This window comes from Pipistrellus hanaki, assembly GCF_964339955.1.
Source record: "Pipistrellus hanaki genome assembly, chromosome: 20".
NCBI classification, from domain to species: domain Eukaryota; kingdom Metazoa; phylum Chordata; class Mammalia; order Chiroptera; family Vespertilionidae; genus Pipistrellus; species Pipistrellus hanaki.
In genome coordinates this window covers 2186146-2207138 of record NC_140522.1, presented here as the reverse complement: position 1 = coordinate 2207138, position 20993 = coordinate 2186146, and the positions used below count along the sequence as shown (strand labels likewise).

The 20993-nt window shown below is 58.1% G+C and overlaps 1 protein-coding gene and 1 long non-coding RNA gene across 4 annotated transcripts in view; both read right to left on the bottom strand.

The window, feature by feature from the left end:
* LOC311614025 (uncharacterized protein) overlaps window positions 1-12240 on the bottom strand; it is a gene marked incomplete at its 5' end in the record, with an annotated part of 16047 nt that extends 3807 nt beyond the window's left edge. Inside the window, 4 exons of the mRNA XM_084868511.1 lie at window positions 8618-8726; window positions 11405-11494; window positions 11833-11945; window positions 12032-12240. Coding sequence (XP_084724637.1) covers window positions 8618-8726; window positions 11405-11494; window positions 11833-11945; window positions 12032-12240 — 521 coding nt within the window. The remainder of the gene's footprint in view (window positions 1-8617; window positions 8727-11404; window positions 11495-11832; window positions 11946-12031) is intronic.
* Window positions 12241-13050: 810 nt separating this feature from the next.
* Window positions 13051-16685, bottom strand: LOC311614195. Of its 3 annotated transcripts, XR_014793591.1 has the most exons (5): window positions 16469-16685; window positions 15722-15866; window positions 15341-15498; window positions 14729-14830; window positions 13051-14140 (listed from the first exon to the last, which is right to left on the bottom strand). It is a non-coding gene; the product is annotated as an uncharacterized lncRNA (long non-coding RNA). The 3 variants fall into 3 exon arrangements; XR_014793592.1 differs by lacking the exon at window positions 15722-15866 and having other exon boundaries at window positions 16469-16680; XR_014793593.1 differs by lacking the exons at window positions 15722-15866; window positions 16469-16685 and having other exon boundaries at window positions 15341-15711.
* Window positions 16686-20993: the final 4308 nt, after the last annotated feature.

Sequence of the window (20993 nt, the reverse complement as noted above, 5' to 3'; positions counted from 1 at the left end):
AGGGGAGCAGCACCAGCCAGGGTAAATGGTTTGTAAGGGTGCTGGGTGCCCGTGGGGAGCATTCTGTCCCCTTGCAAACCTGCCCGGGTCTCGGTGGCAGAGCTCACCCTGCAGGGGCGGCTGTGAGGCCCTCTGGACAGAGGTTTGGGGTGGGGACGGGTGCACGTTTTCTCTGCTGCTCTCAAAATGGCTCCCTTTCATGTATTTGAACTGTGAGTGGCAAGATTGTCTGCACACAATGGTTGCCTTGCTTGTGTGCCCCCAAGAAAGACCCCAGGGCCCCCACACCTGCCTCAGGGCAAAGGGAAGGGAAGGCCCTAAGGGAACATGCTTTTACTGCCGCTTGAGTCCACAGATCCCAGCTGGGCCTGGGAGCCGGCTGCTGCCAGACACAACTGGTCCACGGGAGGAGATGATCCCCAACCAGCAGCATCTGTTCCCTTCTCCCTGGCCCCTGGGGTTCGAGGCTGTTTCCAGGAACTTTTACTTGCATCAATGGGAAATAGGAACATGGTCCCCTTCCCGTTCTTTCCCCCCATCCCCACCCCGAGGGGGTACAGTGAGGCCACGAGTAATGTGTAAGCAGACTACGAGGCCATGGGAGCCTGGCCAGCACCTTGGACTAAGAAAAGGCCACAGAGAAACTGCTTCTCTCCTCTAGAACCTGCAGTGGGGAAGTCCAGGCTGCGGCAGAACAATCTGCAGGCCGCGTGGGACATAGAGGAAAACCTGGGTGCAAAGGTAAGTCCTGCTGTAAACCCACGTGTTTCACGGCCGGTGCTCTGGGCTCTTTGCATGATACACACCACGGCCAAGTGCATTTCGTGTCTAGATGTTGAGCGACAGGAAAGCAACCGCTGCAGGTAGGAGGGGGTGAGCATCGGGGGCAGGTGGGGAGCTCTGTGTCCTGGGCTCAGACACTTGCCTGGAGGAGAGGTCAGGCCCAAAGCACCTCTGCTTCCTTCCTCTGTCAAATGTCCTGAGAGCGAATGTGACAGAGCCTCAGGGACTCCATGGAGAACTGTGATCCCCCCGTGTGAGGGTCAACCAAGGTCCATGCCCTTGACCGGAATCAAACTTGGGACCTTTGAGTCTGCAGGCGCTCTATTCACTGAGCCCAACTGGTCAGGGCGATCCTTGTGCCTTGATGTCCCCTCTGATTGGCCACTATTCCCTTAGACTGGTTACTATGGTAACCCCTGAGCTCACAGGACGAACCTCACATGGGACAGTGAGGCTCTCCCCTCTCCAACCAAGGGCATGTACCTTGGTTGCGGGCACATCCAGGGTCCAGCCAGGGGACAGGCCTCTCAGGTCTGTGTCCCCAGGGTCCAGCCAGGGGACAGGCCCCTCGCCAGGACTTTTAACTCCGCCAGGTAAGGTAGGAAAGGGGAAGTGGGGAGAAAGCATAAGGTTGGCAGGTCTGATTGGGTGGCATCTATTAGCTCCCCACCAAGCACAAATCAGCGGGCACCCCTCGCCTGTGAACGCTGTCCCCAAGGACGGGGTCCGGGCACACTGGGCCCCTGTTGGGTTAGTGGCTTTTGCACCCGCGTGGCTCTGGGACAAGTGTGATCTGGCTGGGCCTGCTGGTCTGCGGGCAGGGAGCCCGGCTGTTAGATCCCTAAAGGCAAAGCACAAGAACAAAAACAGGCGGAGAGAAAATGAAGACAATCAGAGCGTGTTTTCCGTGTTAGGACCCGGGTTCAGTTGTAGACTACAACCCGCCCCGGCCATGGCAGTCCCTTGAGGACTTGAAAAGCTTCGGCTTGGCCGTCAGTTCCCGCCCGGGGGCAGCTAAGTCCTCCCGGAGCACGTGCTGGCGTGTCCTGGGAGTTCCCACTTTCCCCTGGGGCTTCGGGAAGTCGAGTGGGGGTCTGTCCCCCTCCCGACAGTTTCCTGGGGGAAAAAAAACAATTCCAAATATGCCTTCTGCGGCCAGGGTCCCGCCATGCCGGCCTAGAGGTCTCTGCTGGTCGCCTTGGGCCTTTCTACCTGTTCAGAGCAGGACACGAGACGCTCCGAGGTGAACAAGAAGAATTTGGGGGTTTTGGGGGGCAGCGGTGCTCTCTTGACCCCGCCCCCGCCCCCGCCCTTCAAATGCATCTTTGTTTGACTTGTATCCCATTAGCAGTCGCTATCTTGTGGTCACTTTTCTATAGCTCCGGAGCAAGGGAAGGGCTACAATTTGATCTCGGTGCCCGAGGCAGAGTTCCAGGAGCCCGGAGGCGATATCAGATTGCCCCCGGTTAGGCTCGGCTTCAAAATTCATCCAGTTCTTGGGAGATTGTACCACCAGATATATAGAAAGTGTGTGCCTCAGGGCTATTCCTGGCTGAGCTGTGAGTGCCCCGGGGGGCGGCCGGGGCCAGCACCGCCGGGGTCTGCCACGGGTGCCGCTTACCCCCCCGGGCTCGCCCCGCTCCTGGGAGCGCCCAAGGGCCGGTCCGCAGGAGCTGCAGGAGCCCACCCGGCCGTGGGGGCCGCCGGCCCGCGGGTCTGCCTGCTCGCTCTGCTCGGTCGTGGAAGTACCTGAGGAACCACCCCCTCCACAGGAGCCGCAGAGGGTCCACCGGCCGCGAGGGCCGCGTGGGGCCCCGACCCTCGGGTCTGCCTTGCTCGCTCGTGGGAGCGCCCGAGGGAAGGTCTACAGGAGCCGCAGAGGGGCCCACAAGGCGGTGGGGGCCGAGTTGGGTGCCGACCCTCGGGTCTGCCTGCTCGCTCTGCTCGCTCGTGGAAGCACCCGAGGGCTTCCGTCCAAGGAGCCGCAGAGGGTCCACGGGGCAAAAAGGCCGTGTTAAGCCCTGACCTGCGGGTCTGCCTGCTCGCTCGTGGAAGTGCTCGAGGGCCCTGTCCACAGGAGCCGCTGAGGTCCCCACCCGGCTTGTGGGGATGCTGTTGTGGGAGCGCCCGTGGGCTTGGTCCGCGGGAGCCGCAGGAGGTTTACCCCGGCCGCGGGTGCCTCCAACCGGTCTGCTCACTCGCTTGTGGAAGCTCCCCGTGGGCCCCGTCCACAGGAGCCGTAGGAGGCTCACCCGGCCGCGGGGGCCGTGGTAGCCGCTGACCCGTGGGTCTGTCTGCTCACTCGCTCTGGGAGCTCCTGTGGGGCCCGTCAAAGAAGCCTCAGACGGTTCACCTTTCTATAGCTCCGGAGCAAGGTAAAGGCTAAAATTTGATCTCGAGGCCCGAGGCAGAGTTCCAGGAGCCTGGAGGCGATATCCGACTGCCCCCGGTTACTCTTGGTTTTAAAATTCCACCCAGTTCTTGGGAGATTGTACCACCAGATACATAGTGAGTTGCCTCGGCGAGTCCTGGCTGAGCTGTGAGTGCCCCGGGGGGCGGCCGGGGCCAGCACCGCTGGGGTCCGCGGCGGGTGCTGCTTACCCCCAGGGCTCGCACGCTCCTGGGAGTACACAAGGGCCGGTCCGCAGGAGCCGAGGGAGCCCACACGGCCGTGGGGGGCCGCCGACCTTGTGGGTCTGCCTGCTCGCTCTGCTCGGTCGTGTAAGTGTCTGAGGACCACAGCAGCGCAGAGGGTCCACTAGCCGCGAGGGCCGAGTTGGGCCACGACCCTAGGGTCTGCCTGCTCGCTCGTGGAAATGCCCAAAGGCCCCGTCCATAGGAGCCGTAGAGACGCCCACAAGGCGGTGAGGGCTGCGTTGGGTGCCGACCCCACGGGTCTGCCTGCTCGTTCTGCTCGCTCGTGGAAGCTCCCGAGGGCCCGTCCAAGGAGCCGCAGAGGGTCCACGGGGCAAAAAGGCCGTGTTAAGCCCCGACCTGCGGGTTTGCTCGCTCGTGGAAGTGCTTGAGGGGCCCCTGTCCACAGGAGCCGCTGAGGTCCCCACCCGGCTGTGGGGATGCTGTTGTGGGAGCGCCCGTGGGGCTTGGTCCGCGGGAGCCGTAGGAGACTCACCTGGCCGCGGGGGCTGTGGTAGCCGCTGACCCGTGGGTCTGTCTGATCACTCGCTCGGGGAGCTCCCGTGAGCCGCAGACGGTCCACTTTTCTATAGCTCCGGAGCCAAGGTAAGGGCTAAAATTTGATCTTGTTGCCCGAGGCAGAGTTCCAGGAACCTGGAGGCGATATCCGATTGCCTCCGGTGTGCCCCGGGGGCGGCCGGGGCCAGCACCGCCCGGGGTCCGCCCGCGGGTGCTGCTTACCACCAGGGCTCGCCCGCTCCTGGGAGCACCCAGGGCGGGTCCGTAGGAGCCTACTCGGCCGTGGGGACGCCGACCTCGTGGGTCTTCCTGCTCGCTATCCTCGGTCGTGGAAGTGCCCGAGGGCCCAGTCCACAGGAAGCAGTAGGGGCTACACTGACCAGAGGCTGTGTTGGGCCCCGACCTGCGAGTCTGTTCGCTCTGCTCACTCGTGGAAGTGCTCGAGGGCCCCGTCCACAGGAGCCGCAGAGGGCCGCGTTGGGTGCCGACCATGTGGTGCTGCCTGCTTGCTCTGCTCGCTCGTGGAAGCCCCGAGGGCCTGTCCACAGGAGCCGTAGAGGGTCCACTGGCCACGAGGGCCGAGTTGGGCCCCAACCCGCCCAAGGGCCCTATAATAGGAGCAGCAGAGGGCCCACAAAGGTCTCGAAGGCCGTGTTGGGCGCCGACCCGCGGGTCTTCCTGCTGGCTCATGGGAGTGCGAGAGGGCCCAGTCCACAGGAGCCGCCGAGGTCCCACCCTGCCGTGGAGAGGACGCTGACCGGTAAGCTTGCATGCCCGTGGAGAGGGCCCCTAGGGCCTGTCCGCAGGAGGTTCACCCGGCCGCGGGGGCTCGGGTGCCTCCGACCATTTTGTCTGCTCACTTGCTTGTGTAAAAGCTCCTTGTGTGCCCGTCCACAGGAGCTGTAGGAGGCTCACCCGGCCGCGGGGGCCGCGTTGGGCCCAGACCCGTGGGTCTGCCTGCTCGCTCATGGAAGTTGCCCGAGGGGGCCTGGCCGCAGGAGCCAGAAGGGCCCACAAGGCTGGTGAGGGCTGTTGGGCCAAGACCTGTGGGTCTGTCTGCTGGCTTCCTAGCTTTTCCATCACGCTTTTCTGGGACTTGTTAACGAGGTGGGGGCCGGACCACCCACGGTGTATACTCGGCGTGTGTAGGAGGCTGCGGTCCTATGGAGGCTCCTTGATGGAATTTCCCTCGGACCCCTAATGGCCCGGAGGTGTGAGGGACTGACTGGGCCGAGAGCCCGAGGGGGCCGGGGCACTCAGGGGCCGCTGTTTGTCTCGGTGCTTAGGTGTACTGGAAGTTTGTGCCTTACCGTGAGGGTGGGCCTTTGCTTTAATTCCCAACCCAAGTGTGTGTGGCTGGACCAGGAGGGCTCCTCACTGGAGACAGCCAGGGAAGGGGACGTTAGCCCATAACCCAGCTGGGTCGCTAAAAAGTGGGGCCTGGTATGGGTGTTGTGGACAGTGATGGTGTGTGGTTCAGCCCTGCCACCAGCAGCAGAGCCGGGAATAGGGCTTTTCCGCCCTGCGGGAGAAAGTGGCGAGCTCCCTGTAGTGAATTGCAGACGAATTGGTTGGCTCTGGGCGCAGGGTTCGGTCTTAAACTGGTCCACCACCCGACTCTTCCCCCTGAGAAGGCCCACGCGGGGCCCGGCATTCATTCGGGCTCCCGGAGCCCTGACTTCGCGGTATTGTCCTCACCCCATGCGGGCACCTGGTGCGGCTTAGCAAGCCCCACCTGCCCGGCTAGCACCGCAGGTGTCTTCAACCTCTTCCTCGGGCTGCCGCCCACTCTCGCGCCGAGAGTAAGGCGTGTGAAGGCTCACGCACCGACTTCCGCTTGTCGCGTTCCGGAGGGCTCCCCGCGCGGAGCAGGGCGGACGCCTTTGTAGTGTAGCTTGACCCCCGTCGTTCTATGGGTTGCGGCCGTGCAAGACGGCTCTCCTCGGCCACGGTGCCGTGTCTGGGCTCTGGTGCCCGAAGGGGGTGAGTGCTGTTCTCACCCCGGGGGTTCTGTGATGCCCTTAGGCGCTCAGGTGGGCCTCTCCCTGGGCTCTCCAGACTGGTTCTTGTGGTGCTGGAGCTCGGCCCAATGTGCGGTGGCTGCTCTTGCTGACCAGGGGTGTGCTTGTTTGCCCGTTTTGCCCTGGGGAGCCTTCCTCAGTGCAGCGGTAAGTGAGCTGAAATGAGAGGCTTGAGGGGGCCCAGCTCGCTGAACTTTTGATCGTGTTTCCAGTGTGAAAGGCGTGTTAAGTGAAAAACGCCCACAAAGGGCTGCGGTTCGTTCGTTGGACTTTATTAAGGGCAGGTTTGTAACTAAGAGCCCCTAGGCTGTTTTGGGCAAGTATTCCCCTTTCCCGGGGCGTCTATCCGGGAGAGGAAGGGGCAGGAAGTGCAGGGGGTTCGGTCCTTACCGTTCCCAAGGAAGAGGCTTGTGGTGGAGTTTGAAAATCTTAAAGGGAGGCTTGTGTCTCCCTCTCCGGGCCCGGCTTCAGGCTTGGCCTCTGGGTTTTCCCTTTTGGCTGCTGTATCTCACGTTTCACCTTCTCCCTCCCTCCCAGCAGCTTGTGAGGGGGGAAAGGCAGAGGAGGGTCGGGTGGCTGTAGGAAGGGTTTTGGGTAAAGGGGTTGGCTTGCTGGGGTCGACCAGATGGCCCAAAAAAATATTAAAAAATTTTGGGTTGACCAGATGGCCCAACCAAATTAGGTCGACCAGATGGCCCAGCGAAATTTGGCCGCCAGAACGGGGGAAGCGTCCGGGGGTGCTGGGTGGCCCAGAGCTCTCCCGAGCCCCGTTTTGCGGTGGGGAAAAAAAAGGCCGGCTCCGGGGTTAGATATCCTTCCGCCGCATGAGGTCGACCAGCAGGCCCAATGCGGCCAACACAGAGGCTCAAAGTGACATCTAATCGCGGAGGGATTTTTTTTTTTTTCCAGGAATGCCAGTCAGTCCACGCAAAAGCGACCCCCCAACTGCACACACACACGTCCTGGGCTTCCCGGGGACGTCCGTCCGTGCTGTGGGGAGGTCACAGTTGTCACAAACGGCATTTCTGACCTCCAGGCATGTTTCTGCATGTACGCACGCCCAATGGGAAGAGCTGAAACGTGCTTGGAGGTCAGAAATAACATTTGTGACCAACTGCGATCTCCCCACAGCACGGACGGACGTCCCCAGGAAGCCCAGGACGTGTGTGTGTGCAGTTGGGGGGTCGCTTTTGCGTGGACTGACTGGCTTCTCTAAGAAAAAAAATCCCTTCGAGATTAGATGTCACTTTGAAGCCTCCGTGTTGGCCGCATTGGGGCCTGCAGGTCGACCTCGTGCGGCGGCGGGACATCTAACCCCGGAGCCGGCCTTTTCCCCCCGCAAAACGGGGCTCGGGAGAGCTCTGGGCCACCCAGCACCCCCGGACGCTTCCCCCGTTCTGGCGGCCAAATTTCGCTGGGCCATCTGGTCGACCCCAGCAAGGGCTTTACACTTTAAAAAGTTTCACTAGGGGCCAAATACACCACCTCATCCACCTTGAAAGGAACTGGGGGCTGCAAGGTCACCCCAGGCCCGTCCGCTGGCAGCCCCACTCCCACCGGCACAGCGCCGAGAGATTGGGGCCACCAGCAACCGGTGCGAGGGGCAGCTACTGCCCCAATTGCACGGCAGGAACTGGAGCAGGAGCAGGGGAGAAACCCTCGGGAGCTTCGGGGCCGGCAGCCGGCACTGGCAGGGGGACGAGCATCAGGTGGAAGCACGGTGCTCGGGGAGCAAATAAAAGCAACCAGCACCCCCACCTGGGCGGGTGCCCCTGCTCCACCACCCCACTGCAGTCAACGCCCGCCCTGGTACCAGGCTTCTCAAGTTCGCAGCCACGGGGCCGCAGGCCCTTGACACCCCCTGCCTCCAAAGGGGTCAGAGAACCCTCTAATGCTCTCCGTGTGCGATTTCCTATCGGGGGGGAAAATCCTCTTCGAGGAATTGTCTTTTGGTTCTTTTTGCTTTTTCCCTACTTCCCTAAGGCCTGCCTGCGATAGATACCACAGCCTGCCTTCTCCAAGTCTGTAAGCCCTGAGGACCTCCCTTCACCCACTATGGTTTCTTTTTAACCTAGTATATGCTTCAAGAAATTAGTCCCAGAGAAGGGCCAGTGCCAACTGTTGGGTTACCGGCACCCGGGCAGCCTCGTTCCGGGTTCCAGCCGAGCCGGGTGGAGCCTCTGCGCTGGAAGGAAGAGGCAGGTCAGTGTGCATTTCCTTTCGCCGGGACACACTGGCTCACAGCTCGTCCTCCATCCTCGGTTCTTCCTTTCCCCTCCCCTAGGGCCCCCGACAAATCTTTCAAAAGCCATCTCAGCCCTGGGCTAAACCCAACAGCCTGTCTCTGCTCTCTCCTTCCGTCCCCCAAAGAGATGCCTGGCACGCCAGGGCATGAGACCCACAGCTTGACATGGAATGTGTCCTCTTGTCATGACACATGACAGCCGCCACGAGCACACGGTGGCTGAAATGCTGCTGGGAGAGCCACTCACAAGCAAACGCCTAAGCCCAAGACATTTCTCAAAGCCCTTCTCCTGCACCCCCTTCCCCCGAACAAATCGCACAAGGAGAGCGTTGCCCGCAGCTGAAAAGATGCTGCCGGATGCAGGACTGGCCCCCGCTGAGCCTCACACCCTGTGGCTGAGGGGGGGCAGCCCTACCTTTCCTCGTTTCTCCTTGTGCCTTTCTTTCTACTCGGGCGTTTACTTCTTCCTGCATCTCCAGGTGCGGCCGCTAGAGCCTCCTGCCGTCTCACAACGTCCTCGGGGGCTGCGGGGAGAGAAGAATGGTGAAGGTGCCACGGAAACTCCGGAGTCCACACGGTTCCAAAGACCTGGGACCCCTCTGCGTCTGTTCTGGCTGATTCCGGGGGAGGGGGCTGCCCCACGGCGCCGGAAACTCCCAGAGAGGCAGGTTTCTGCCCTCCTCTCCCCCAACTGCAAATTCAGAGACACCTGGAGGGCTCAGGCCTGAGATGCAAGTGCTCTGACGGGCCGCTCGGCTGTCAGTCCACAGCCAGGATACCTCCCGGCACCCGGCACCCAGATTGACCAGAATTCCAGAAGACAGCCGGAAAGATCACGTCTTCTGACCACTGGCAAATGGGTCCAGGTTGACACCAGAAAGCTCGAGATCCTCAGGTATTTTTTTAAAAATACATTTTATTCATTTTAGAGAGGAAGGGAGAGGGAGGAAGAGAGGGAAACATCAAGGCTGAGAGCCCTGACCTGAGCCAGGCCCCTGACAAACTCAGGGGCATGTACCTTGGTTGTGGGCATATCCCCAGTAGGGGGTGTGCAGAAGGCAGCTGATCGAAGTTTTTAACTATTTCTCTCTGTAAAAAAGCAGTAAAAAAAAAAAAAAAAAATTTAAACATCAATGATGAGAATCACTGGCTGCATCAATATGAGAATCACTGATCGAGCCCTCAACCCAGAAATGTGCCCTTGGTCGGAATCAAACCTGGGACCCTTCGGTCCGAAGGCCAACACTCTATCCATTGAGCCAAATCCCCTAGGGCAATCCTCAGGTATTTTTAAAAATATATATATTTTATTGATTTTTTACATAAAGGAAGGGGGAGAGATAGAGAGCTAGTAATGTCGATGAGAGAGCATCATCGACCAGCTGCCTCTTGTACACCCCCTACCGGGGATGTGCCCGCAACCAAGGTACATGCCCTTGACCGGAATCAAACCTAGGACCCTTCAGTCCACAGACCGACGCTCTACTACTGAGCCAAACCAGTTTCGGCAACCCTCAGGTATTTTTATCATGGTTTCCACAGAAAAGAAAAACCCCTCCCGCCAGCATGAGACGGTCTATATTTCCATCATGACCGCTCAGAGGACAGGCAGGTGAACATCACTATAGACAGCACAGAAAACGCGGGTCAAGTGTCATGATCAAGTGGGATGTAGGGGTGTGGGTGTATGTGTGTGTGATGTGTGTGTGGGGGGATGGCAGGGATGAGTGAAACTTAAAAAGGAAACAAACCCTAGCCGGTTTGGCTCAATGGATAGAGCCTTGGCCTGTGGACTGAAGGGTCCTGGGTTTGATTCTAGTCAAGGGCACTTGCCTGGGTTGCAGGCTCCATCCCCAGAGGGAGGGGCGTGCAGGATACAGCTGATTAATGATTATTTTTAAAAATATACAGTACTGATTTTTTACAGAGAGGGAGAGGGATAGTTAGAAACATCCATCACAGAGAAACATCGATCAGCTGCCTCCTGCACGCCCCCTGCTGGGAATGTGCCCGCAACCAAGGCACATGCCCTTGCCTGGAATGGAACCTGGGACCCTTCAGTCCTCAGGCTGATGCTCTATCCACTGAGCCAAACAGGTAAGGGGCCTGATCAACGATTCTCATCATTGAAGTTTCCATCCATCCCTCTCTCTGAAATCAAGAGATTTAAAATAAAAATAAAAGGCAACAAAAGGATACTTCCAATTTGGAGATGATTACAGGGAGTTGCTAACTGTTGAGTCAGCTTAGAATAAAATCAACCAAGTGTCCTTTATGTAACCCTCATTTTCCTGCCCCAAACTGATAGGCAACAGCACAGCCTTTCCCTGCAGGGTTCCTGGTGGGGGTGGCTGTGGTGGGTGCCTGGGGCTGTTTCACCACTCTCAGCCCGCTTGAAAGATTTACACTTGGACTTTGTCATTTCTTTTTTCTTTTTTAAAATATATATTATATTGATTTTTTTTTTTTTTTTACAGAGAGAAAGAGAGAGGGATAGAGAGTTAGAAATATCGATGATGAGAGAGAATCATTGATCAGCTGCCTCCTGCACACCCCCGACTGGGGATATGCCTGCAACCAAGGTACATGCCCTTGACCAGAATGGAACCCGGGACCTTTCAGTCCACAGGCCGACGCTCTATCCACTGAGCCACACCGGTTTCGGCGGACTTTGTCATTTCTTGTTGCCCATAACAGCCTACAAGCCAAGAGGCTGACAGGGCGTGCAGGCCCACGGCCCACGGGGAAGGAGAGGCAGGCTTGAGGAGTTTTAGGACATCTGCTCTCCCCCCCCCCCAACCTCGGTAACCGTGGTGACTCCGATGCATGACCACGTGTGTTTGATGCTGCTGCTATAGAAACGGTAGCATCCGGTCTGATGGGCGAGAAGGCCACCCTTTCAGAGGCAAGGATTGTGAAAACCAATCAGAATAGAGTGAGTGTTAGGAGGACCTAACCAACCCACACCTGGGTTTCTCCTCCCTCCAGGCCTGAGGGTTAACAGGCAGGCCCGTGAGTGACGTTTCCAACCTAATCCTCCTCCAGGAAACATCTCAGCCCTGGGAAACCCGATCGCACGTTCCGTTCGTTTGTAAAGTGGTTCCCGCCCTCTCCCCTCCCCTCCTAATACGCCGATTCGCACCCGGTGCTCTTTACTCTCCATCAACCGCAGCCTCATCTGCTGTCGGTACGAGGTACTAACCCAGAGCAGCTGCCGCCCCCGGAGGCCCTCGGGCGGGCGGAGAGCTTCGGAGAGACCGCAGGCGGGAGGATGCGGCCAGCAGGGAGCGCACTGCGAGCAAAAACAAAACAAAGGAACAAAGAAGTTTGTGAGAAACAGAAAAGACAAGCACTGCTTCCTGGGGGATCAGAGAGAAGCGGAGCCTCTGGATCGGGCGGGCAGAGGCCTCCCACACCCGGGCACTCGCCCAGGGATCCCAGGGACCGCAAGGACGGGGCTTGCTTTTCAATAAAAAAATAATAATAAAAATAAAAATAAAGCGGCCGGAAGCCGCCGCCGCCTCCCAGGCCCCGCCCCCCCGGCCCGGCTGGCGCGCCGCGGAGGACCACGCACCGCCCATGGCGGCGCCCCCCCGGCTCCCCTGGGCCCCGGGGTTCGCGGCGACTCACCGGTGACGCGCAGGAGGCGCAGCCCCTCCGATTCCAGAGCCGGACGCGCCGACAGCGGCTCCCGGTCCGGCTCCGTGGCGGCCGTGGCGCCGCTGTTGACTTCCGGGTTTCGGCTTTAGGCCCGCCCCCACGTATATATTACGTACGCTAGGGGGCGTGGCTTAGGCCTCTCCAGCCAATGGCGTCGCAGCACAGCCACAGAGTGGCAGGCACAGCGCGGTTGGGACTCGCGACAGTGTTGACGTTTGTAGGGAAGCCGCTCGGCCCGCTCCCGCCGCCGCCCGCGGCACCTTCTAGGCTGAGAAGGGCCGGCTGATCGCCGTGTCTCCTCCCGTCCGCGATCCAGGCCTCTTGGGCAGAACGATCCCTGCGATGCCCCAACACGCTTGGTGTCACTGTGACAGGCATGACAGCCCGTCCCTCTGCCCACCACGTCCTGCACCCACTACCTGAGACTCGCTGAACCTATTGGACATGTGACTTCGGGTGTGTGTGTGTGTGTGTGTGTGTGTGTGTTTCAGAAGGTTTGGAAGGTACACACCTAGCTGTCTCCGCAGCTAACTGACAATCAGTAATGTGATTTTTAAAGAGAGAGACCCTAGGCCCCCGTGATACCAAGCCTCGTTTTAGTGCCTGACTTAAAAATTGCTGATTGAACCTCTTCCAGAAACAGTCAGCCAGTCTGGAAAGTTCTGATGGGGCGCCAGCAAGGTAATGGTCACAGTCCCCACCACAGGAAGAAGATGCAATGTGATAAAACCTTCCTCATTCCCTTCCTCCAAAGAGGCTCTCATCTAAAACAAACAAAAAAACTTAGAGAACCCCTCATTTCTCCCATTTTATATGTGTTTATGTGAGCCACACTAACATATACTGGGGAGCAAGATCTCAAACGCCCCCGTTCTTGTTTTTCTGTTTCCGTGGTAATGCCCATGGAGTATATTTTCCTATTGATTTTTAGAGACAAAAGGAAGGGAGGCGGCTGGGCCTAGTCTGCAACCCAGGCACTTGCCTTACACCAAATCGAACCCAGGACCCTTCAGTCCAGGGGCCAATGCCCTATCCACTGAGCCACACCGGCCAGGGCTCCTTTCTTTTTCAACAGCTCCTTTGCCCCCACCTTTCTTCCTCTAAAAACCTGCCATTTTTTACAACCCTCCTGAGTCCCCTTCTAGTTGCTGCCCAATTCATGATTCCCTCAATAAAGACAATGACATATTTTTTTAAAAATATATTTTTTTTATTGTTTTTTTTTTTACAGAGAAGGGAGAGTGAGTTTAAAATATCGAGGAGAGAGAAACATCGATCAACGGCCTCTTGCACACCTTCCACTGGGGATGTGCAAACAATCAAGGTACATGCCCTTGACAAGAATCGAACCCCGGCCCTGTCTACAAGCAGATGCTCTATCCACTGAGCCACACCGGTTTTGGCCAAAACTGGTTTTACTTGCCACTTCACTTGCTGGGCTTTAAAAAGGTTTAGTGTTTTTGCTATTTTTCATGTTATTGATCTCAGAGGGGAAGGGAGATGGAGAAACATTAATGAGTCATTGATCCGCTGCCTCCTCCTGCACACCCCTCCCTGGGGATGGAGCCCCCAACCTGGGTATGGAACCAGGAAATCAGCCCGGTCATCTCCTGGTTCAGAGGTCGAAGCTCAGCCACTGAGCCTCACTGGCCGGGCAGCACCCACGTGTAATCGCTGTGCCAGGAAAGAGTCCTTCGCTGGGCTGTTAACTCTTTATTAACTTAGGGTTCACACTGCATTGCTCTGTTTCATGGTTTCGATTCACCCCTGTGGAGGGCTCCCCCTGCTCCCCGAGACACGTCAGATGCATGATGGCCCGAGGGGGGCCGGAAACAACAGACGCGTACAAGCTGGAGAGCAAGTTTAAGGCAAAGGTTAGTCTAGGTCCCGGAGCCCTTCGGGGCGTTTCCAGGGAAATATCGGGGCTCTGTCCACAGGATCCCCTCGGTGAGGACCGGGGCAGGCAGCTAGACCACAGGCCAGACACAGGTTTGCCGTCGGGCTCCCAGGCCGGGTGGATGACCACGGGCAGCTGGGCCCCTGGTCATGCGTGTGGACGGCCCCTACGCCAGCGGGTTGGCGTTGGAGGAGCTCGAAGCTGGGAAGTGCCGCTCCGCCTGGTCTGGAGATCTGGTGGACGGGGGGGGGGGGGGGCGGGTTCCCGGTGGGGTGCACCGGGGGGAGAGGTGGCGGATGCAGTTGGAGGGGACGTCACCGCAGAATGAAGACCTTGCGCTCACACAGCCGGTTGGACTTCACCATCTGCAGGTCTCGTCGGCTAAGGAAGAGAGAGAGGAGGGGGGCCGGTCAGACTTGAGGTGCCACGGGGGTCCCAGCCCGCCCCACCCCGCCCCCCGTTGCTGCAGGTCGCAATGCACGAGGCCCCAGCTGCGTGAGGCCCGCCTTGCAGCGGCTGCAGCTCAGGCAGTTTCGTCACATCTGTCGGGGGACACGCAGGGGACAGGGGTTCCCGCGGCTGGATGGGGACCAGGCCCCCCGCTCCAGGAGGTTCCAGAATCGAGTCCCGGTCAGGGCACATGCCTGGGGTGTGGGCTCGATCCCCAGTGTGTGCCGGGAGGAGGCGGCCCATCCGTGACTCTCTCCCATCGGTGAGGTCTCTCCCTCTCCCGTCCTCTCCGATATCAATAAAAAAAAATAAAAGGATGGACAGTCGGGCACGTACCTCCTTTTCATCTTCCCCAATTCACCCTTAATGCCTATAAACAGCAGCCCCCATCCCCATCTTGGTCTTTGATGCCACAAACCTCACAACCTCACGGCCACCCAGGAGGCCCCAAGGCTCCCTCAGGTCCAAGAAAGGGAGCCACCCACCCCCTGGGTAACGCCCGTGCGGCCATGCACTCACCCACGCAGGTCCTGCAGGTGGGGTGGCAGGGCCCGCATCGGATCAGCTCCGAGTCCAAGTAGGTGCCCGGCTCAGTCGGGAACGCAGCTGCCCCTCGCAAGGCTGTTGGCAGGAAAAAAAATGTCAGTTAAAGAACCATTCCGTATTTATTGATTTCGGAGAGGAAGAGAAACATCAAAGAGGAGAATCAGGGACTGGCTGCCTCCTGCACGCCCACTACCGAATGGGGATGGAGCCTGCAACCCAGGCAGGTGCCCTGACCAGGAAAGGAACTGGGACCTCCTGGTTCATAGGCAACGCTCTAACCACTGAACCACACCGGCCAGGGCTGCTATATACATTATTTTTTTTATTCTCCCCTCCCTCCCCAGCCCTATGCTTGTCTCCAAGAGCTAGAACTGACAGCCACCATCAGTCAGGCAGTCAGGGTCTGGCCGTGGGGCTGCTGTCGCACTGGAATGGAACCCGTCAGCCACAGCACGGCCACAGGTCACGAACAGTGCTGGGCAGGACCGTGTGTGAAAGGTGCCCTTCCCTTCTCTAGAGCGGCTAAAACTAAAGAGAAGATTTGTGAGATTTTTAAGAAAAAAATAGATATTTAAAATGTTAAACCTTTTCCAGTTCCAGTTCCGTTCAGCACCCCTTTGTCCTCACCGGCTGGTCAGGGCGAGGCCGGGCAGGGAGTTGCTGTAAAGGACTCGCCGTCACCGGGTCGTCTCCTCCCTCAGGGAGGTCAGCGGCTTGAGCGACGCCAGCGGGTGCAGGTCACCCTGTGGGAGGAGAGCGGACCCCGCTGAGACCCTTCCACTGCGGCTGCCCCGGAGCGAGGCCCCCCGGTCCTGTCCTCCCGCTCCGGCTCCTGATCGGCTTCTAGCGAACAAGCGGACCAAACCCCGAGCTTCCGCACTCCTGGGCCGGGAAAATGTCTTTTCCAAAGAGGAAACGTGCAGCGTTTACACCGGGAACCAGACCGCCGGCCCGGCAGACACTCACCATGTCCTGCTGTTGTTCCCCAGGAGGCTCTTCAGTCTCCTCGGCAGGGGAAGCGTCCAGTTTGCGGGTTTCATTGTCAGAAAACCAATGGCATCGAACTGGTGGAAGGTCGCACCCCGATTCTGGATGACAGGGATTTTATATCCTGTGAAATAGAGAGAAAAAAAGCCCACGGGTATTAATGAGATTAAAAGGTGCTGCAGCACATGAGCAGACTCTCCCGATAGTTCGGTTCAGAAAGCTAGCATTCGTTCAGAAAGTGTTCACCGAGGCCAGGCCAGTGTGGCTCAGTGATTGGCGTCAGACCATAACCCACGAGATCTCGGGTTCGATTCCAAGTCAGGGCACATACCCGGGTTGTGGGCTCATCCCCAGTAGGGGACCTGCAGCAGGCGGCAGATCCGTGATTCTCTCTCATCAAGGTTATCTCTCTCACATCCATGCTTCTCCCTCTCTCTCTCTCTAAAGGGAAAAGGACCCGCACGTGCCCTGTCCCCACTCTGACGCCATCGCTTAGCGTGTTTCCAGAAAACCAGCCGCTCGCTCGGCGCTGGGGTCGGCGCCCGAGCAGATCAGACCGAGACCCGGTGCCCCCAGGCCGCACCGAACACGGGCCCACGGGTCCGGGCCGGGAGCGACCCCAGTCCCGCCCCCAAGCCGCCGGCCGGGCCGGGAGCCCGCGGGATGGTCCCCGCCCCGCAGACCGCCCACCGCGGGGCCCAGAGGCCGCCCGCTGCCCGCGCTCACCCCGCAGCCCGGCTCGCGGCCCCGCACGACCTCGGTGCCCCGCGCCGCCCGCTCCATCCGCTCCGCCATCCCGCCGCCTCCCTCCACCTCCTCCTCCGGCCGCGGCGCCCTGGCCTCCCGCCACATAGTCCCCTATGCGGCCCCGGACACACTTCCCGGCGTGCCCCGCGCTCACCGAGGCGCACCTCCCGTCTTGTCCCGCCTCCCAAACAGCCGCACTTCCGGTCGTACCACTCCGCCAAAGCCTGACACACTTCCCAGCATGCAACGCGACACGACGCAAGACGCACCTTCTGGCAAGCAACGTGGTGACGCTGCCACACTTCCCAGCGTACCTCTCGACTGACGCAAGACGCACCTCCAGGCATGCAACGCGTCGACGCTGCCACACTTCCCGGCGTGCTTTGCGACTGACGCGTGACGTACTTCCGGGAAAACACCGTGTCCATTGCCACTACACTTCCCAGCGTGCGTTGCGCCTGTCGCTAAGCAACATTAATTGCTGAGGCCAGCTTAAAGAGCCAGCTGCTGGGCGTCCAGGCCAGAGCAATGGAGGAGCCGGGCTCCCGTTCTCTTGCGGTTTGGAGATCCAGGGCCCTTTGGCTACGTTCCCCGGTTCTGGTTGCGTTCTCGGGGGCCGTCTCTGGAGCCTCTAGGGCCCCAAATTCCAGAATTAGTATCCGCCAGTTCAAGAAAGTGTTCAAGCAGTCGAGTCTGTGACAGGTTCCAGGAGGGGGACCCGGAGGGGTGAAGACTCCACGCAAAGGGCGCCTCTCCCGGGAAGGGGGTGTCAGCGGGGTTTCTGGCCGCCTGCCGAGGGCGATCCTGGGACAACGGGCCACATGGCCATCCGGTCAGAGGCCTGGACGGCAGACACGCATCAGCGTGAACCCCCGATGCTGATGGCTGAGCAGGAGGAGGCCCTGGTTTACAGGAAATCGCCCGTGCTATTTGGGAGAAGAAGAAATAAAAACGTTTGCGGGGTCACAGGGTATCACACGGGGAATTTCAGGTTGCTCCTGAAGAGAGGTCTCTGTGCTGTACTTGTCACTTTACTGTAGTTTGGCTTTGGGATGGCTGGGGAGAAAAAAACAAAAACAAAACAAAAACAAATTAAACGTTGCAATACCAGATGTGTCCACAAGACGGCGACATAACATCGCGAAAGTGGTGTTAGCAGGTATATCCATTAATAACAGGGATTTTCCCCCAAAAAAATGCAGTTATTAATGGTGAACTAAAACTCCATGCAAATGTTTCTGTTTTTGGCATTAAACTCGACGTTTTTAGGCGTTAAAATATCTATGATGTTAACGCCTTTAGAAAATATGACGTGGAGTTTTGAAGGCAGTTATTCGAAATAGCATCCGTATCAAATCGCACATATATCCATCCACATATGTGCACTTGCCATTATGCTTACCGGGATTTAAGAAAGTCTATTTTTTAATTTTTTAATTTTTTATAAAATATATTTTACTGATTTTTTACAGGGAGGAAGGGAGAAGGATAGAAAGCTAGGAACATGGATGAGAGAGAAACATGGACCAGCCGCCTCCTGCACACCCACCACTGGGGATGTGCCCGCAACCAAGGTACATGCCCATGACTGGAATCAGACCCGGGACCCCTCAGTCCGCAGGCCCACGCTCTATCCACTGAGCCAAATCGGTTGCGGCGAAAATTTTTTTTTTTTTTTTTTTTTAGTACGTTAGGGACCTCCAAGGGAGAAGGAGAGAGAGATACAGAGAGAAACAGCAATGATTAGAGAAAACCTTCAATCAGCTGCCTCCTGCACGCCCACTCTGGGGATGGAACCCACAGCCTGGCATGTGCCCTGACCGGGAATGGAACCGCATGACCTCCTGCTTCATAGGTCGATGCTCAACCACTGAGCCACACTGGCCGGAGGGCATCGGTGGTGGTAACGGTCTCCTCTGCAGTCAAAGCTCCAAAGAACAGAGACAAGAAGAACATTTGCTTGAGAATCGGAGGCGGACTTACCAGGCCCTGGAAGCGCCGGGTCCTTCGGGAGGGACTCTGCTCTCCAACCCTCACCCCAGCCTGCGACCCTGCAGCCACGGTCAGGCGGCCCCAGCACAGGGTCCTCCCGAGAGAGACACCACCTCCTCTGCCTCCTGGAGTGCCTCCTCCCAGGCCTCCTGCCGCTGCCCCTCACCTCTCAGGCCATCCCCACCCGCAGCCCCGCAAGCTGGCACAGCCACCCCTGCGTTTCTCTCTGAAAGAAAAACGCATTTTCATTTATTTTAGTGACAGGAACACACATCCACGGTGAGAATCGGCTGCCTCCTGCACCTCCACACCAGGCATGGCGGCCCCAACCCAGGCATCGAACCAGGAATCAGATCAGAGACCTTCCGGTTTCCAGGTCAAAGCTTAACCACTGAGCCACACTGCCCGGACGCACACAGTTGCAATCGCTGTGCCCCGGAGAGAAAGACTCCTTGGCTGTGGGCTGTTAACTCTGTTAACTCAGGGTTAACACCGCATAACTTAGCGCTCACACTGCATTTGCATGGGTCTGATCCACCCCTGTGGAGGGGGGTCGCCCTAGCGCCCCATCTCTTGGGGTTCAGATGTCTGGGGCGCCTTGGCTTCGTGCCCGGTTCTGGTTGTGTTCCGGGGGGCGTCTCTGCAGCCTGGAGGGTCCCCGATTCCAGACATTAATATCCGCCACTTCAGCAAAGCGTTAAAGCCCTCGGGTCTGTGACAGGTTCCGGGAGGGGGACCGAGGGGTGAAGACTCCATGCAAAGGGCGCCTCTCCCGGGAAGGGGGTGTCAGCGGGGTCTCTGGCCGCCTGCCAAGGGCGTTCCTGGGACAACGGGCCACATGGCCATCCCGTCAGAGGCCTGGACGGCAGACACATCAGCGTGAACACCCAATGCTGATGGCTGTGCAGGAGGAGGCCCTGGTTTATAGGAAATTGCCCCTGGTATTTGGGAGAAAAAAATTATAACATTTGCGGGGTCACGGGGCATCACACGGGGAATTTCAGATTGCTCGTGAAGAGAGGTCTCTGTGCTATGCTGTCACTTTACTGTAGTTGGGCTTTGGGATGGCTTAAAAAAAAATTTTTTTTTTTTTTGAAACAAATGGTGCAATTCCAGATGTGTCCACAAGACGGCGACAAAACACTAAAGTGGTTTTACCAGGAATATCTATTAATATCGGGGATTTCCCCCCATAGATGCAGTTATTAGTAATGAACTAAAACTCCCCGCAAATGCTCTTTGTTGGGGGCATTAAACTCGACATTTTTAGGCGTTAAAATATCCATGATGTTAACGCCTTCAGAAAATATGACAGGAAGTTTTGAAGATTGTTATTCAAAATAGCATTCGTATCAAATCGCATGTGCACTTGCCATTTTGCTTACCGGGCTGTAAGAAAGTATTTTTATTTTTATTTTTAATATGTTTTGGGTCTCAGAGGGGAGGGGAGAGGGGAGAGAGAGAGAAACACCAATGAATAGAGAAAACCTTCAATCAGCTGCCTCCTGCACGCCCACTCTGGGGATGGAGCCCACAGCCTGACATGTGCCCTGACCGGGAATGGAACCGCATGACCTCCTGCTTCATAGGTCGATGCTCAATCACTGAGCCACACCGGCCGGAGGGCATCAGTGGTTTTAACCGTCTCCTCTGCAGTCAAAGCTCCAAAGAACAGAGACAAGAAGAACATTTGCTTGAGAATCGGAGGCGGACTTACCAGGCCCTGGAAGCGCCGGGTCCTTCGGGAGGGACTCTGCTCTCCAACCCTCACCCCAGCCTGCGACCCTGCAGCCACGGTCAGGCGGCCCCAGCACAGGGTCCTCCCGAGAGAGACACCACCTCCTCTGCCTCCTGAAGTGCCTCCTCGCAGGCCTCCTGCCGCTGCCCCTCACCTCACAGGCCGTCCCCACCCGCAGCCCCGCAAGCTGGCACAGCCACCCCTGCGTTTCCCTTTAAGAAAAGAATTTTTTTTAAAAATTGGTTTCAGAAAAAAAATTAATTTCAGGAGGGAGAGGGATAGAAACATCCACGATGAGAATCACTGACCGGCTGCCTCCCGCACCCCCACACTGAGGATGGAGCTTCAAACCAGGAATCTCACCCGTGACCTTCTGGTTCCTACACTGTAGCTCAACCACTGAGCCACACTGCCCGGACGCACACAGGTGCAATCGCTGTGCCCGGGAGAGAAAGACTCCTTGGCTGCGGGCTGTTAACTCTGTTAACTCAGGGTTAGCACCGCATTAACCTAGCGCTCACACTGCATTTGCATGGGTCTGATCCACCATTGCGGAGGGGGGTCGCCCTAGCGCCCCATCTCTTGGGGTTCAGAGGTCCGGGGCGCCTTGGCTCCGAGCCCGGTTCTGATTGCGTTCTGGGGGGCGTCTCTGCAGCCTGGAGGGTCCCCGATTCCAGACATTAGTACCCGCCGCTTCAGCAAAGTGTTAAAGTGCTCGGGTCTGTGACAGGTTCCGGGAGGGGGACCGGGAGGTGAAGACTCCATGCAAAGGGC